We start from the raw sequence: 17,583 nt of genomic DNA on the forward strand, positions 1-17,583 counted from the left end.
AGAAAAGAAAAATCAAATTAATTCCAAACAAACAAACAAAAAAACCCAAAACAACCCTGAAGTATGACACTGCTATGCAAGAAAAACTAAAGAGAGTATTTGGAAAAGAAAATATATTACACTTTGATGAAGGCAGGCTTTCTTTTATTACCTCCAATTAACAATTCATTTCCATCATTCAATCTATACAATTTCATACAAAAAAGTATTTCTAAAATCCAGTAATGCCAAGAAACTTTTTCAGTAAAATCCAATGAAAACTGCACTGGTCATTCTTAACAGACCAGCAAATCTTAAACTATAAACTATAATAATTTCATTAATATCTCAGTATCTGGTCCTGGACAAATCATTCTATATCCACATTTTACTTAGATTCTTCATCTATAAAGAGAATGCTAGTCTTATATTAAAATTTTACAAGGTTTAAATAAATATGATATTATACAGAGCAACTATATGTGAACTACATTTACATTCTAGCAAATTTTTATTACATGAAATTCTAATAAGTTTAAATATTCAAGAAAGCAGAGAAATATTTAAAATAAAATGTCTTCCTTAAATGTTTGCTAATTTTCTGTTACAAATTTCAGTTAAGAAATTCACTAACAGAATACTTGTGCCTAAAGTAAAGTTACCAACCAAAGGATTCTTACAAACACAACTTAAAGAAAGTCTACCTTTCTACCAATAAGCTTGAGAAGGCTTACATTAATAAAAATTAACAGTTTTTTGGTGACTTCTAATACATATTAGTCAAATTTAATTTTGACTTAATGATATTTACTTTCTATAAGAAATCTTAGATCAAGGGAATTAATTTTTTTAGTTATAAACCCTATCAGGGAATATTTTTAAAAGAGGATTAAATGTTTTCATTGTTATCAGTTCATATCAAAAAGAAAAGATACAAAAGTGGAAAAATAAATTTGGGGTAAGAAATCTTGACTTTCCATTGATTCAATCCCCATCCTCACTGCTAGGTTGGTAGTGTACTCTCTTCACTTTGATTTTTTGGGTAAGTAATATTCTATATAAGCATATGGATATATACTCTGCTTTATTACAATGCAAACAATGAAGGCAGGGCCAGTTTCATTTTTATTTTTGTAGCCAGCATTTAGGCACTATGCCTGACATATGGTAGATATTAATACTAATTACTACTAATAAAAACCTACAAGATTGCTAAAATCTAGAATAATTAGAAAAGTATTTTGATTACATTATATATATGTATATATGAACAATAAGCTATTGGCCTTAAAATATGAAAATGAGTCAAGACTTTTATATGACAAAAAATGTTACATATGCATGGGACCTTGATTTAAAAAAAAAAAAAAATCAAAAACATCAGTAGCAGGTTCAGTAAATAATGTCATCATATTTTCTTGGAGGAGAAATTTTGTCATGAAACAAGCAGGGTAATCTGTGCTTCAGGGATTTCCAAGTCTCCTCAAACTTGGCCTATTTGTTGGCTATCAAAATGACTATAAAAGAAACAATATAAAAATCTGTTACCCAAGATTCAGAGGTATCCCTAAGTCTTTGAAATTAAAAGATACATCTTGCCTTTCATTCAGGACTTTGTTTATTGGCAGAGAAAGGAGTTAAGACCACTTAATATGCATCAAGTGGACAAATATATAGAAAATAAATAATGGCTTGTTAAGTTCAGTACATGAAAATCTATGTTTTTAAATTATCCAGAACATGTTTGAAGCCATTTAATAAGGTTCTATTCTAACAATGTTACAAGGAAAATAAGACTGTAACTATACTATGTGAAATCTGAAAAGTACTGATGAAATAGAAATCCAAGGATAAAGACCTAAGATGCCAAAAATGTGGAGGGTAAGAATCCTGAAAAGTCCTTCTAAGAAAAGACTGTTAAGAAAAAACAGCAAACAGCCAAATGGAGAGGTCACTGAATATCCATGAACACTCACCCAACCAATGGCAGAAGACCTCTTGTAGAGCCAGATGCTTGAAACAGCTGAAATGGCATCAAGTTTTTATTGATTACTCTTAAAAGGGTACTAGAGTCTAGGTCAACTCCATACTACAAGAAAATAAACATTAACTGCTACGATTGATAATTTCAGCTTTTACCACTATAAATATCTAACATGAAAAGAGGGTACTACAATGGCTATTTCTAAATCAAACAAAAATCCATTCAATGGATTTTTCATTTTTATCTCAGGTAGAATAAAAATCTCACAGGAATTTTGACAATCACTGAAAATCTTTATTTCCTAACACTTGAGTATAAACCTGGTCTACAGAACTGGTTTAAATCTGTGATTTATCATTAATTGAAAAGCTGTATTTTAAAAAAATGAATTTCTTTTTTTTTAAACATATGGTAGCTTCTAAGTTCTCAGAATTTGAGGGCTAGTTTCCCCTTGTCTATATTAACTCCTAAACTTAAACTTTTAAATTATACCAATATTATTTCTATTAGAAAACTATTTATCTAAGACCATATAAAGTCCCTTTTCAAAATTACATGTTCCAAAAGAATTTGGAAGTAGATATTAAAGACTAAAGGTTAGCTGAGCTTATCAAAGTATTAAATGTGTTTGTTAGCAGCTAACAATATGAGACAAGTAGGTTCAAATTAGATAATAATCTCAGGAATTTTCTTAGTTTCTAGGAACTTAGAGGCAAGATGTACTTTTCCAAAAGGAGAGATTTCTTAAAAGGGTCTATCTTGTAAAACTTTAAGTCTTGAGCAAGATAACTTGAAAGTAACTTATTAAACTTTGTGTTTGAATAAAAAAAAAAAAAAAAGCTGAATGAAGGAGAAATTTGCAATTTCCTGTATAGTACTCAGTATCGTTTAGAATAGAAAAAAAAAATTAAACTCAAGTTTAGTTCCCCATCAAATGCTAAAATGGGTAAGAAAACACAAGGGATTTTCCATATTCCTACAGTTTATTCCCACTACTTTAGGAAGTAATCCAAGCTTCTTATTCTACTTGGGAAAAACTATGAAATGATCAAGTACGGCAAACCTTATTTAGTTTGTATAATTCAGTTAGACAGGAGACAAATGAAGCACTTAATTTTTTAAGATTAGGCAGCATATACACATGACCATTTTAGTACTGTAATAGCAAACAAGCGTATGCCCAAACCTGATTGGGAGAAGACTTGAATGGAAGGCTGCTAGAGATAGCTGTAGCAACCAAATATATTCATCACTTACTGAGCTTGAAGAAATGTTTGAGGCCTTGAAATCAGCAACAATATAAAGGATAAGAAGCATATACATTAGTGACAGTTGTCTGTGGTAGGAGAGGAAAAAGTATGACAAAGTAAGATCGGGGAGAAACTTAGAAAAATACTGGGAAAGATTCTGAATCTGCTGCTATCCCCAAAAATTAGAAAAGAGAAGCTAAGAGAAGGAATAATGGGGGGAAAAGTCATTCAGAATAAACTAAGTTTATATATGAGGAAACCTTTTCATTAGAAAAAACCAATGTGATTATTCTATGCTTTCTCTGTAGTTTTCATTCTTTACAATTGCTCTTCTTACCTTTCTTTCGAAAGAGTGCATTTAGATAATTTTCTGCTTGGCATTCAATCTTATCAGTGTTGGACTGGCCCTGAGATGATAGTTCCTCGGTAGGCGTTGACTGTGAAGAACCAAGAGTTGGTGTACAATCCTGGAAGAGAAACAGTAACGTGTGCTAAAAGTTACTTAGAACACAAGACTCGAGAATCCCACCAGCACACACTGAAAGACAAGATGAATCCTCGACACAAAAGGCTGTGGATTATTAAATTGTCCAGTGCGTTTATTTGAGCACAAATGATCTCCGGGCTTGGGAGCACGTGGCAAAGAGGAATCTCATCTGGCTCCTGTGTCCCAAAGCATCTAATTCTTCAGTTAAGACTGGGAGCACAAGCAGACAGGGATGGAGTCAGAAGAATTAACATTTCAATTCATAACTATCTGTACCTTTATTGTTGGTCTCATGGACATCGTGGAACCTGACTCTACCGCAGGAACACAGGTTAAGTAGTGGAAGGCCTCTTACAGACCATCAAGTACATCGGTCTCACCTGATGATAACTGAGGACCAGAGAATGAATGCCCAATGGAACCAACCCAAGTGTAATGTGGCCCAGCCAGGACATGAACCTGGATCTCTCGATATTCTCCCATTAACAATGATTCATCCTAGAAAATTACACTAATTTAGCTAACATAGATGTCTAGAGCTGCTTCAGTGTGGACTAACCCTAACTAAAACTCCACATATACCCAATACATCCTTGAAAACCTGAGTGGAAAAGGACTCATTTTCATCAACCAAGGAGAAGAGGGGAAAAAAAAAAAAAAAACAAGAAAAGGTGATGCAAACTGATATTTATTGGTCTTGGCACTTGTAAGTATGGTAGGAGGTTAGACTTCTAAAAAACACTGGTCTTTTTCTTTAAAAAAAAAAAAAGAAAAGAAAAAAAAATTACCAAATTAAATATCTATTATATATCTATTGTATAAAAATTACCTAACTCAAATTAAGTAAGAAATTAGTTACAATTGTTTAATAGTTTAGAAATAATGTCACAGTATTCAAACTTACACTGACTGCTTCTTTCTGTAGGTTACAAAATGAACATTTCTCATCCATAGACCAGTCAGTCAGTTCTTCTGGTTCACAGTCTTAAGAGGAAAAAAAAATTTCATTAAACTCACTGACTTAAAATGTTTTAAAAAATAGACAACATAATGATGAAAAATTACCCATGCATATGTTTTGTAAGTAAAAAGCTATAATAAAAAAAATTTAAAAAAGACAACACGGCATAGCTTCAGTTTACATCAGTATAAGATCAGGTAGTGGCAGCCTCAAAAAAAAAAACAAATTAAACTACTTGGTTATCTGTACTATTAAACATAGTAAACAACAACAAAAAAACAAAAACAAAAACCACAACCAAAAAAAAACAACCAAAAACAAAAACAAAAACAAAAACAAAAAAAACAAAAAACAAATATACTAATGTAATGCAATAAAGTAATAGCAGCTATAGTGTAGCATTTAAGATTATGAAAATAATTGAAATAACATAAAAATGAATCAAATACAATACAATACAATTTAACTAAATTGTCTAAAGTAAATTTTATTTATATTTTTGAGGCAGGCAGTACAAAATGCAAAACTTTTAGAGTTGTACATTCCTGCATCGGACAATTAACTTACCTTTTCAAGAAATTTATAGCATGGATGTGTGTGTGTGTGTGTGTGTGTGTGTGTGTGTGTGTGTGTGTGTTTTATTATATATACACACACAGTGCAGAAAGAAATACACTTTGAAAAGATCCTTTTGCTCAGCAACTTCACAAATGCAGGTTTACTGTGATGATGAATCAAATGACATCTACTATAAACATGGTCTGATGACAGATTGTCATAAATATATCTGTTTAGAGGAATCTGAAGACTTACCAAGTAAAATGATCAGTTGTAATGATTTTCAATTATTTATTATTAACTGAAAAATTATGTTAATATGGGCAGTTACTATATTACATAGTATTTTTATCAAAAATCCACTAGTAGAAGTTATATGTTTGTGAAATGCCCGATATAATCCTAAGAAGCAAATTCTAGACAGAAATAATTTTAAAAATTAAATATAGTACAACTCGGATAACTAGCTGAGATAATTTTCTGAATTCTGGGGTTTTTTTCAGTACTTAATTATGAATCAGTATAATTTATTTTGTATTCCTCCTAGCTCTTCATGAAGTATTTTTTTGTGTATGTATATACACACATATATACACACATACGTATGTATATATATATGTACACAGTTTGTATTTATTCACTTGGATATATGTTATTTTACCACAATATAATGAAATTCTCCCTGAATGGAGTGTTTTGTTTTTGCCTTTGTGTCTATTCCCAGTTGAGTTCATGGGGCCCAGCATATACAGTAGATACTATTTTAAGAAATACTTGCTAAAACTAAACTGTTAAAAACTCCATAAACTGATCTGAAAAGGTTAGCTAGGTTTTGTGTTATAAGAATAAGGGAGAATGGACAGACCAAATGTTTAACTAATACCCACAATATATTAAAAAGATTTAAAAGGTGACATTAGATGAGTTAGAATTTTTGTATGGAAACATAAGAACGGTACAGGATCTGTAACACTGAAGGAAATAACCTACTATCAAATAGACAACTTGATTGAAATACTAATCATGAATTCTTACTGAAGGTGGACTGATCTAACTTGATCAGAGCTATAAAAATACCAATAAGCAATAAATAAATGTAAATAAATAAACCAACAAATTAAATCAAAATTCTGAAGGGTGATTTTGCTTAACAGTTTGTATGCAATCCCTCACCTCTTACAACCCTATACATGTTCAGTTTTGCTTTGGCAGAGTTTTAAAGCAAGAACCATCACACATTTTGAATGAAGTTTTCAAAATAGCTGTTATAATTTACAAGAACACAGTTTTTGTTTATTTCTCTAAGTTTTGCAAAGAATATGTTTTAAAAGACCAAAATAAATGAGTTTCGTCAAATTCCCAGCACCAGCTGACTGACTATATTTCATTAATTTCATCTTGATTTTTAAAATTAATATCGAATAATTCTTTTTATTCAATAGTTACTGAGGCTATACAGTATTTTTTTTTTTTTTTTTTTTTTTTGCTGAGGCAATTGGGGTTAAGTGACTTGCCCAGGGTCACATATCTAGGAAGTGTTAAGTGTCTGAGACCAGATTTGAACTCAGGTCCTCCTGACTTCAGGGCTGGTGCTCTATCTATTTTGCGCCACTTAACTGCCCCTATACAGTAATTTTTAAGGCCCATATTTATAAATGATGATAGAATATATCTCCTATATTCTATCACCACAACTGTAGAACAAGATACCCATGGCATGTTATTATCAGCTAATTTGAACTAGGAGCGTTTATTGCTAAGTAAACAATTGCAAAACTAGATCTAGGAAAGCAATAGAATATACTTCAATAGGACCCTTCCTGCCATGCTGTACTAAATAGTGTGCTATAGTTGGTGGCTGACCAGCTGTCCCTTATTAAAGCCTGTTTGTTTGAAGTAAATATTGGATTCCATCCTAGTCAAACATTTTCTTAAAAAAAAATTCCTAGCTATGCATTTTCAATTAAATTCTGCAAGCATTAAGTAAGCACCTACTATGTACAAAATATTTCAATCATTAATGGGATACACAAATATAAAGTAAAAAAAGTCCTTGCTGGAGGAGTTACATTTGCTTGGTAGAAATAAATAGCAGTCATGCAGATAACTAATTATGAAAATCTGAGGAGGAAGAGAATACTAACAAGTAGTTGGGAGGAGACAGAATAATTTAGTTCTGGTTCAAACCGGGGGACAATGATATGGATAGGTCTCTTGTTCTACAGGTATGTGTGAAACCACTAGAGCAGATCCATCCCATCATCCTTTACAGATAGGAGACATGATAAGGACTGTGTCAGCTTAGTTATACCATTCCTTCTCTCCCTTCTTTTCCCCCCAGGTCTCTTGGGTGGTAAAAGCAAATGGAAGGTGGTCTAGCAGCAAGAGGCCTAGATCCACAGTTGTGGGAAAGAAGTTCAAATCTCGACTTTGCCTAACTGAATGTGGGCAGCAGCTCATTTAGCCTCTCTGGGCTGTGGCGTTGTCACTGATAAATAAAATGAACTTTGAAGTTCCTTTTCCTGTTAAACCTAATTCTCTGATCCTCCAACTACATTAATATTTGTCTTTTATTAGTGTGATATTTAGGGTCTGAAGAAATTTGCTAGAAAACATCTGTTTCCAAACTCCATTACCAAGTAGAAAGAGAACCTTATAATTATGAGAGATAGTCTAACTGCACTTGTCAAATACAACTGTGGTCTTTCTTGACCTTAGCCATTTCGCCTTTTTAAAAAGGGAACACTGCTGTTGTGGAGTTCTTGAAATCAGGAAGACCCTGTTTTAAGTACTTCAAACTTTTTTTCCCGTCCTAAAAATGTTACGTCTCTGTTCAAGGCAACACTGTCATTCTGCATTAGTGGACAAAAAGTTTCCTCCACTAGTGAAATCATAGCTTCAATTGCTTAAAAAAAAGTCAAACAAACAAAAAATCTGTTGTTAAAACTTCACTGTTCTCCTATTTTGTCTCCTCCTTTGATTCTTCCTCTACACAGCTGGTAGACATTCTCCTGTTCGGAATCAACAAACACCAGTGGCTTCCTATTGCCATTATAAATTTTTTTTTAAAAAATTTGTTTAAAACATATACAAAACAGAAGAAGAAGAAAAACATTCTCAAGTGCATAGCAAGAAAGAACGTGAGAGGATTCAAAATAGGTAACAAGTTTTCATTTCAAAAAAATGCCTTTTTACTACTACACATTGCATTCACAACTTATCTTGCTTTTTTGTAGGTTTTTTTTTGTCCTCTGCTGTGCACTTTTTACTTTATTTTTACTCCCTTTTCCAAGCAGGCTACAATTAAGCATATGGGTAGAGCTATATCCACATGCACACACACATACACAAATATACTCATACACATCTAGCTAGGTAAAGTTGTACAACACATTTGTCTGTCCTGTTTCTCTGAATTTGGATAGTAACCTCATCCTCTTTAGGTCCAACCAAGTCTGTCCATATTTTTCAAACTCGACTCTCTCTAGTTCAGCCAAACCGGTTTTTTCCTCTGTTCCTTTCACATGACATTCTATCTTCTCTCACCTCACTTCCACCTCTCGGAATTTCTCACTTTTAAAAATACACAGTTTAAGCATTACTTTTTACATGATTATGCCTTTCCTGATCCCCAATTTTCTTGAATTTCTTTTCTATTTATTTTGTATACAAAAAATCCACATCATGTTTCCCTTGACAGAAAGTCAATAATAGTCAATAAAGTTTTATTAAATGTCCATGATGTGCCAGTCAATGTCAATACCTCAAGAGCTTTGTTGTATCTCCAGTTCCTAGAACACAGTAGGTGCTCAATAAAAGGTTTTCTGTTTTACTGCTGACAGTAAACTGAAGTGCTAATTTATTAGGCATTGATTTGGCTATGTAAATTGTCCAAACTGCCTAAATGAATAAACTAAGAACACTTAGTTGTGGTGACTATTCAATGGACTGAATTCTTTTAGCAAACTGAATTTCAGCTTACAGATTTTCTTAGGGGAAAAATGTCAGAACACTGAACATTAATAGAGTTAATGAACAGCAGTAATTTTCAGTCCTATTAACAATACTGAGACTATTAATAATTTGTAAAAATGAAATAAGTAATAAAAACATATGGCTAAACCTATGTATGAAAGCCAGAATGCCTTAGTACACTACCTATTTTACCCTTGCTTGACTCCTCTAAAAAGAAAATAGCATTTCAAAAATCTGAAAGTATTACAATTATTAGTATAGATGGCTCTTGTTCAATTTAGTTTTGACACTGAAATCTGATATCAAATTTATAAAAACAAAAACTTTATGACTCAGGACAATTAAGTGTTCCTCAGTTTTTTTTTATCTTTTCCCCGAGGCAATTGGTTAAGTGACTTGCCCAGGGTCACACAGCTAGGGAGTGTTGTGTCTGAGGCCAGATTTGAACTTAGGTCCTCCTGGCTGACTTCAGGGCTCTATCCATTGCGCCACCTAACTGCCCCAATTTTTTCATCTTTCAAAAGATGAACCTTCATGAGATTCTTATAAGGCAAGAACATCCTAAATTCTAAAGTGTTATTTCTTATAATACAAGATTAAAGAGTACTGAGTACTTCTATGTCTTTATCCATTGTTACTCTTGTCAACCTGAATAAAACCTGGTCTCGTTCTTTCTAACACCATAGTTTTAACAGTCTAAACTTTTCGGATTAAACTAAGAGTAATTCATTCATTTTTAAAATAAAGCAACAAACAGTTGGAAGATTAATAAGCAGCAGATGGAAAAGAAAAGCTTATAATACTTTTCCCCTTTATTTAAGTTGTTATTCAGCTGTTCAGTCCTCTATGGCTCCTCTTGATCCTATTTGGGATTGACTTGGCAAAAATACTGGAATGATTTACTATTTCTTTCTCTGACTCTTCACAGATGAGGAAACAGAGGTGAACAAGGGTAAGCTGTAAAGGGCTGAAATTCTGAGTTGATGCACTGAGGTGGGATAACTGAGCACTTAAGGCTAATTACTGATTGGACAATACTCTATTAACATATGCTTGGAAAATGGCCCTTCCCACTATTCTGTGCTGGTTCAATCTTTTGGTGTATACAGAGATTTGTGGGAAGGATTAATGGGTGGAGTAAGACAGGTCAGAGTCACTTTTGCAGTAGATGAGGAAGAAGGAGTTTGTGGAAATCCTGCGTCCATCCAATTCACTTCTACCCCTAAAGACCAAGAATAAAGACCGAGGATTTTTGTTTATCTGGACTCCGGCTGATTCTAAGGTATCCAAGGTGCTAACTCGGGCTTTACAGTAAGTGAACTCCTGAGGGTCACACAATTAGGAGGGAGGTGCCTTCTTTAAGCTCAGTTAAGGCAATCCTTCCCAATTATATTTATACATTTTACATTTACTTAAATGCATAAAAGCCATTTCCGCAAACAGAATGTAAGTGTACCAAGGACAAGGGCAGTTTCATTTTTATCTTTGTATCCTCAGCACACGTGCTAAGCACAAAGCAGTTGCTTAATAACAAGCCTGCTGAATGATTAAAATTACTTTGTGAAATCTGGGGAATTTGTGGGCCTCTGTGTGAAAAGAATTAGATCAAAATTTACTTTAGAGGGTTTTCTAAGTCTAGCACCATGTTGAAAATTCCTTTTCATGAAAATGCAAAAGATCTTTTGAGAATCACCCAGATTCTAATGGAGAGTTCATACTATTCACAAATGAAAGAAGAAAGGCTATAAATGAGAACAAATAAGATGAGGAAAAGTTGAAATGGGGTGTTTGTGAAGAGGATAAACTTTTATAATAATAAAAGAAAAATCTGTATCTTAGGTTAAAGGGTTAAAACCCAAAGACACTTTTCAGAGGGACTCAATTCAGCAACAAGTTTGTCCCATGTACTACAGAAAAGTCCCAAATTTAAAACAGATTTTTTTTTTTTTTTTTTGGTAAACCCTTTGTTTGGAATCTGGAACACATTTTTCAATGGAAACAATGTTATAAAGGGTGACTAGGTTCCAAGGTTGCCTACAAAAGAGGACTACTTAATGCAAATGTAACAAATGGTATATAGAAATGAAAAGAATGAAATCATGTTTTAAAGAAAGTTAAATAGTTTCCCCCTCAATATGAATGCTGGTACACACACACACACACACACACACACACACACACACACACATGTGATTACATTTCTCAGGTATTTTAAAATACTTTCAACAGTTTTAGAGGTTGATGGTAGTTAATGCTTTTACTCTGTCCGATTTTACCTTGAAACTTAAAGACATTTTTTTCTTAACTGAGATATATTGTACATTATTATTTTTGATCACAATTAGGGTCTTTCAAAATAACAAATGGGAAGAGAATTTAAGTGATAATGAGAGAGAAAAGGGGAAAAAAAATCATAGGACTTCAGATGTCCAAGGGTCCTGAGAAATCTAGTCCATCCCCCTCATTTTAGAGGTGAGGAAACTAGTCCCAAGGCCTTTGATTCCAAATTAACTTTCCTTTGCCATTTGCTACCCTTGGGGAGAGGATTATGTCATCATTTAACTATGTTCTAACTATTTACATTTAAACAAATGAATAATGTAAACCATAAAATGTTCAATCATTCCTCTAAAGCTTCCCTAGAATTCATCATTTATCCAGCCATTTTTATTGACTTCCATTTATATGGGCATAGAAAGAGAATACTGTGTTTTTGGTACTAGCTTGTTATTGATTTATGTTATTTCTTAATGAGTTTGTCATATTTTCTTATACTATTCACATTTATCAATTTTGATTAGTTTATCAAATTAACTCAGTATTGAATTGTAAAATGTGTTTGGCACAGAGATCGTACAGCTCGAATTGGGGTCAAGAAGATCTGGGATCAAGTTCCATTGTGACCCTGAGTGAGCCATTTAATGTCTTGTTCTAGGTAATTCTCTCAGATTACAAATTATAAAAGAGTTTTGCCTTGACCAATGTAGATTAGATTTTCTTCATCAGAAATCCCTGCGATCAATGAAGTCAAAGGTTCAAGCAAACAAGTTTTCTTGGTTTTGTTTTTTTACACTATCTTTATTACAACTGATTCAATCACTGCCCCTTGTTGGGCATTTAGATTGCCTCCAGGTTTCTTTCTTTCTTTCTTTCTTTCTTTTTTTCTGGGGGGGGGGGGAGGGAGATTAGTGGAAAGGGAGTACATTTTATACATATATACATATATATATGTGTGCATGTGTGTGTGTGTGTGTAAATAAATGCCGCTAAAAAAAACTTGATAAAAAATTGAAATGGTAAGAAAAAGACAGGAAAATACACTGCCCATATTGGAACCAGTTTTGAGGCTACTGATTCAGGAATGCTGGGGATGGGCCCTAGAGAGAGAGGAAGCTCACTAATCCCTCCCCTGTGAGCTTGGGCAAGTCACTTAAACCTACTGACACTCAATTTCTCCATCTTCAAATGAGGGAATAGGACTAGATGATCCCTGGAGAGACCCTTCCAACTTAAGATATATGATCCTATGCCCAAAGTAGGAATACTTAAAATCCTTATTTAAAAACAACACCAACAAAAACCCTCTCTCCAGTAAACAATCTATTATTCAAAGGTTATTAGTCAACCAAATTTTCTGTTATTTATTGCTTGAAGATCACAAGTTATTCTTTGGAAAATCAGACTTAACAATTCAGAAAAGTCAAACTCTAATTGAAGCAGCCATTTATATGGAAACACTTCATTTACAACTCCTTTGCATTAACAGTATTTTTTAAAATTCGGAAAGATAAGGTCATAAATTAGGATGCAACGAAGAGTTTCTGAATATCTTCTCTGTGATAGTGTAACATAATATATCTTTTTACTAAATAAAGCTAAAGGTGAATTCTAGTTAAAAAAGGAAAGAACACTTTAAAAAGTAAAGAACATTGGTCACAACACTAATCTCAAACAATAAAAACGTTTTACATCAATTCTTTCTCACAAAGAGATAGAACTTAAATATTTCTTTTAATATCCTGCTGAGATGTGGCAGGTAAGGAAAAATAAAGTTGAAAAAATGTTTAAAAATTGAATTTAAGATTACATAACTGAATTAAGGGGAGAATAACAATAGAACAATTAAGTAAATGCTCTTTCTACAAACATAAAGCTTTTAAGATGGAGATCTTTATTCTGATATAGAGCACACTTTTATAAACAGACTTGAAGAGTAGTTATATGAAGATATTATGAATTTAGATAACTTCTAAAACTTTAATCCATTATTAATTAATGGAATAAACTTCTATGCCCAGGGGGAAAAAATACAAAAAGGAAAAGGAAAAAGTCAAATTCAGAAATTAAAATTCTCTCTTAAAGTCAGCTACTTAAAAGAAGTTGATTAAATTTAATTAACATACAACTTAAGAACAAGTTTCCATTTTGTTCTGCCCAATTCTGTAATATAGTAAAATGAGAAACAAATCACAATGGGAAAATGACATATGGAAAAAGAAAAGCTAAATGCATTTTATTTATGTTACTTAAATTAGAAATATTAAAAGGAATGAAGGAAAAAAATGTTACCTTCAAATAAACTGAGGTCTCTTCGTAGCCTTGGTCCATAAAGCCCTTCTAAAATACTTTCAAAACCTATTTTTTTAAGAGAAAAAAAAGAGGACATTAACTGCTAGAAATATTTAATTCACACACACACACACACACACACACACACAGCCACCAAGGATTTTTTTTTAAGTATGGAAAATAATGAAACAGCTACAGTTTAGCACAGAATGTGACTTATTCTTTTATTGGAATTGATTTGTAACTACTCACAATTTACTAAATCACCTCATAACCCATGCTACTATATGCTTTCTGGCTATCCCAGGGGTTCTTAAACTGGAATCCTTGAACTCCAGGGATTCTATGAAATTGGATGAGAAAAAAATTACATCCCTATTTTCACTAATATCTCAGTAAAATTTAAATTTCCTTTAATTATTTTAAAGAACACAGATTTCATTCACCAGAATGCCAAGAGGAGGATCTATGACTTAAAAAAAAAAAAAAAAAAAAAAGTTGGGAATTCAAACAGGTTTCACTTATTCCTGGACAATAAAAGCCTTAGAGTAAAATGTCATACTTAGATAATATGCTGAAGCTGGGAATCTAGCAAATACTCTTAAGCTGGGAATTTAGCAATTATTCGATTTTTCAACAAGGAGCATTAAGTGTAATATATGTTCTAAGTTATTATTGCACAGAGTTCGTTTCACTTGAGCTTTGCCATCTCAGACTACATTACCATGGACAATGCAAGATATCTAAATTCCTTTCGGCATTTTCTTCCATTCTTGGTAATTTTAACATAGCAACTCTTAGTGGCTCAAGGTGAGCAATTTGGAACTGGTAAGTGGAGAACAGAGAGCTGGTAATAGGAAAAATAGAACTCAGGAATAAAAATCAGTTTAAGTTTATAGGTTTTATTCCAAGTTTATGAGCTGATTACATTTTTCTATGGACCAAACCATGAAACAGCAACAGGGAAACAACTAAACTGCATATTCAAAGGTGACAAAATCAGGATGATGAGGGATCTCCAACAATAAATACATGGAAGAATAACTGAAGGAAATGGGGTTTTTAAGTTAAAAAAGAGAAGATAAAACAAAAAAATAAAATAAACTATTCTTTAATTTCTGATTAGCTGCCACATAAATGAAGAAAAAGATTTGTTCAGTGTTATTTTCAGGGGAAAAAAAAAGGAATACCAATGAATAAGAAAGTTACAAGGATGCTGGTTTTACACAATTAAATTATAATTTTCTAATTCAGGCTGCCCCATAAGTAAGTATTCAAGGAGGGACTAGATGAGCAAAGTGTCAAGTGTTCAAAAGGGACTTCTGAATTGGGTAGGAATTTGGCTTATAAATCTACTTAGCCAGGACAGTAAAATCATCACCTGAGATTCCTTCTGTGATAACATGGGATAAGACAATTCAGAGCCTGTTATAATATATTGTACATACATAATAACACATTGAATTTAAGTGCTAATAAATCCTTGGTTGTTTTAAGACCAAGGAGAGAAGACAGAAAAGAATAACTAGTTCATCACCCTCAATTTCTCACTAAAATAGAATTTCCTTGAAGGTATAGAATGGTTTCCAGTCTAATTCTGGAATATAATTACAAGCCTAATCTTCTGCAATCAATCAATCTATAAGTCATAGAGGTAACCTGTAAGTTAACATACTCTGATGTAGGGGACAAATAGAAAGGGAAGTAAAATAATACAGGTAGGGCATCAATCAAAAACTTAACCCTAAAAATATATATCACATGTTAAAAGCCAAATAAAGTGCTTTTCTTCAAAAAGCTCAAGTTCACAAGTTCATAATTCATAGATAAACCCAATGTCAAAGAAATATATAGATACGCAACCAATTAAATTATTTAAGCTAATAGAAAAATATGACGGATCACTAAAAAATAAATACTACCCTCACATAGTTCCAATACACAGTGTTATTTAGTATTAGAATATATTAAATTTTTGTTATCTGAGAAGAACCCTGCATAAATGTTACATCATAAATATTTATCTAAATTTTTATGTGGTTCTACCAGATATTCTGGCAATTCATATGAGCTGAGTAGAAGGAGTGGGCCAAAGTTTCCTCTAAGTTAAAAACCTCAAATTGCCAAGCTTAAGATGCCAAAAAAAAAAAAAAAAATCATATCATCACCTCAAATTTCAGTAAAGAAGCAGAAAAAATGAATAGCTCATCTTTTTTTTTTTTTTACAGGTTTTACTATGAACCATAAACAAAAGTGTCAAAGAATTTCATCTCCATCTGCTTAAATTAAGTAACATAGCTAATCCCAGGAGGATGAGTCGTTTCTAATTATACGTTATACACATACATGGAAGAATTGATCTGAGCTCTTTCGGTATACCCTCATATACCTTTCTTTCTTGTCTTTTGTACCTAATTCAAGTCTTAAGTGATTTGGAAAGTTCATGTAGGATATGTCAAATACACCAAACCACACATTATCTGTTCCAAATTCACCTCAAATCTCATGTTCTTCAAGGCTGTCTTTTATGACCAATCCTATCCTGACCTCTTCTATCACAATCCCTTAATATTTAGGCATATAGGTTTAAAAAAAATACAAAAACAACCCAATGCTCAACCAAACCACAATCCTTCCCTCTCTCTCTGCATATGAATAAATGAATACTGCTAGGTATAGCAAGAGAAAAAGGGATTATAATAATCATGATTTTTAGTCAACTGAAAGTGCTATTAATAGTTCAGTATTATATTATATATGGATTGTGGTGGGGGAAGAGAAGAAATGTTAAGGAAGAGGCAAAAGGAAACAACTCTGGTCCAAGACAGTAATTATAAAAATATAATTTTGAGACAGCTTGTGAAGGAGCTCAAATTTAAATAGCACTTAGTTTGCAAAGCACATAGTACATATTACCTCAACTCTTCCTTATAACACTCCTATAAAGTAGGTACTATTATTATCCCAATTTTAAGTATGAGGAAACCTGAGGGTCAAAGAAGTTAAATGACTTGCCTAAAAGATCTTCCTCCAATGTTTTAGCCACTACACTACACTACACTGATCACCTACCTAGCTACCTATGAGAGAAGAACATAGCAGGAAGGAGTCATGGGCTCACAGATTCAGGAATGGAAGGCTAATTTTAAGTCATTTGGCCCAATACCTTCATTTCATAGATAAGGAAACACGTTCTGAAAGGCTGAATGGTTAAAGTTCATACTTTAAAGTAAACAGGACAGTGAACTTTCAACTCAGGTCCTCCTTACCATTTTTGCTCTGTCTCTACCATATGGCAAAGATGGATAATTTGTGAAAGGGATGGGAAGAAGCTAAGAAACAAGGAGCTTTAACTTATTTACTCATTATCCAAAGAACAGGAAGAGCCTCCATATATTCAACTTACAGAAATGGAAGATCTGGGCAGAGAGAAAAAAAATTCACTAGGTTAATTCTGCTTTTTATCAGTGACAAATTTAAAAGGTTCAAATATGCTAATCTAGCAAATAGATATGAGTTATGAGGCAAAGATAACAAAGATTACAGTCATGATGCAAAGTGACTTCAACAAAGTAGGACATTGGAATGAATCTAATAAAATACATTTAATAAGCAATCTGTCCAAAATATATCCGCGAGTTTTCATAGCCTGAACCGAGAGGCAAAACCTCTAGAAATGAGATGATAAGGTCCCGCTGTCTAAGTACCCTGGCCACACCATACCTGGAGCACTGTATTCAGTTCTGGGCTCTACATTTTAGGAAGGATACCAAAAAAGTTGGACCAATGAAAGTCTTGAGCTAGACTAAAAGAAGTAGGA

At 32.8% G+C, this 17,583-nt stretch overlaps 1 protein-coding gene and 1 long non-coding RNA gene across 9 annotated transcripts in view; one reads left to right on the forward strand and one right to left on the reverse strand.

The window, feature by feature from the left end:
* Positions 1–17,583, forward strand: part of LOC127539674 (uncharacterized) — a 139,267-nt gene that overhangs the window by 83,832 nt on the left and 37,852 nt on the right. Inside the window, exon 3 of one of the 4 annotated variants that reach the window (XR_007948014.1) lies at positions 3,608–4,821. The exons of the other annotated variants lie outside the window; for them this stretch is intronic. This is a non-coding gene — a long non-coding RNA (uncharacterized LOC127539674). Of the gene's footprint in view, positions 1–3,607; positions 4,822–17,583 lie in introns of those variants that run through there. 4 annotated transcript variants of the gene reach the window in all.
* LCORL (ligand dependent nuclear receptor corepressor like) overlaps positions 1–17,583 on the reverse strand; it is a 150,841-nt gene that overhangs the window by 82,901 nt on the left and 50,357 nt on the right. For all 5 annotated transcript variants that reach the window (XM_051963936.1, XM_051963934.1, XM_051963933.1 and 2 more), the window contains exons 2-4: positions 13,764–13,829; positions 4,605–4,684; positions 3,551–3,680 (exon numbers count right to left, since the gene is read on the reverse strand). In XM_051963936.1, coding sequence (XP_051819896.1) covers positions 3,551–3,680; positions 4,605–4,684; positions 13,764–13,829 — 276 coding nt within the window. The remainder of the gene's footprint in view (positions 1–3,550; positions 3,681–4,604; positions 4,685–13,763; positions 13,830–17,583) is intronic.

The sequence above is a fragment of the Antechinus flavipes genome, chromosome 6 (genome assembly GCF_016432865.1).
Source record: "Antechinus flavipes isolate AdamAnt ecotype Samford, QLD, Australia chromosome 6, AdamAnt_v2, whole genome shotgun sequence".
In the NCBI taxonomy this organism is placed as follows: domain Eukaryota; kingdom Metazoa; phylum Chordata; class Mammalia; order Dasyuromorphia; family Dasyuridae; genus Antechinus; species Antechinus flavipes.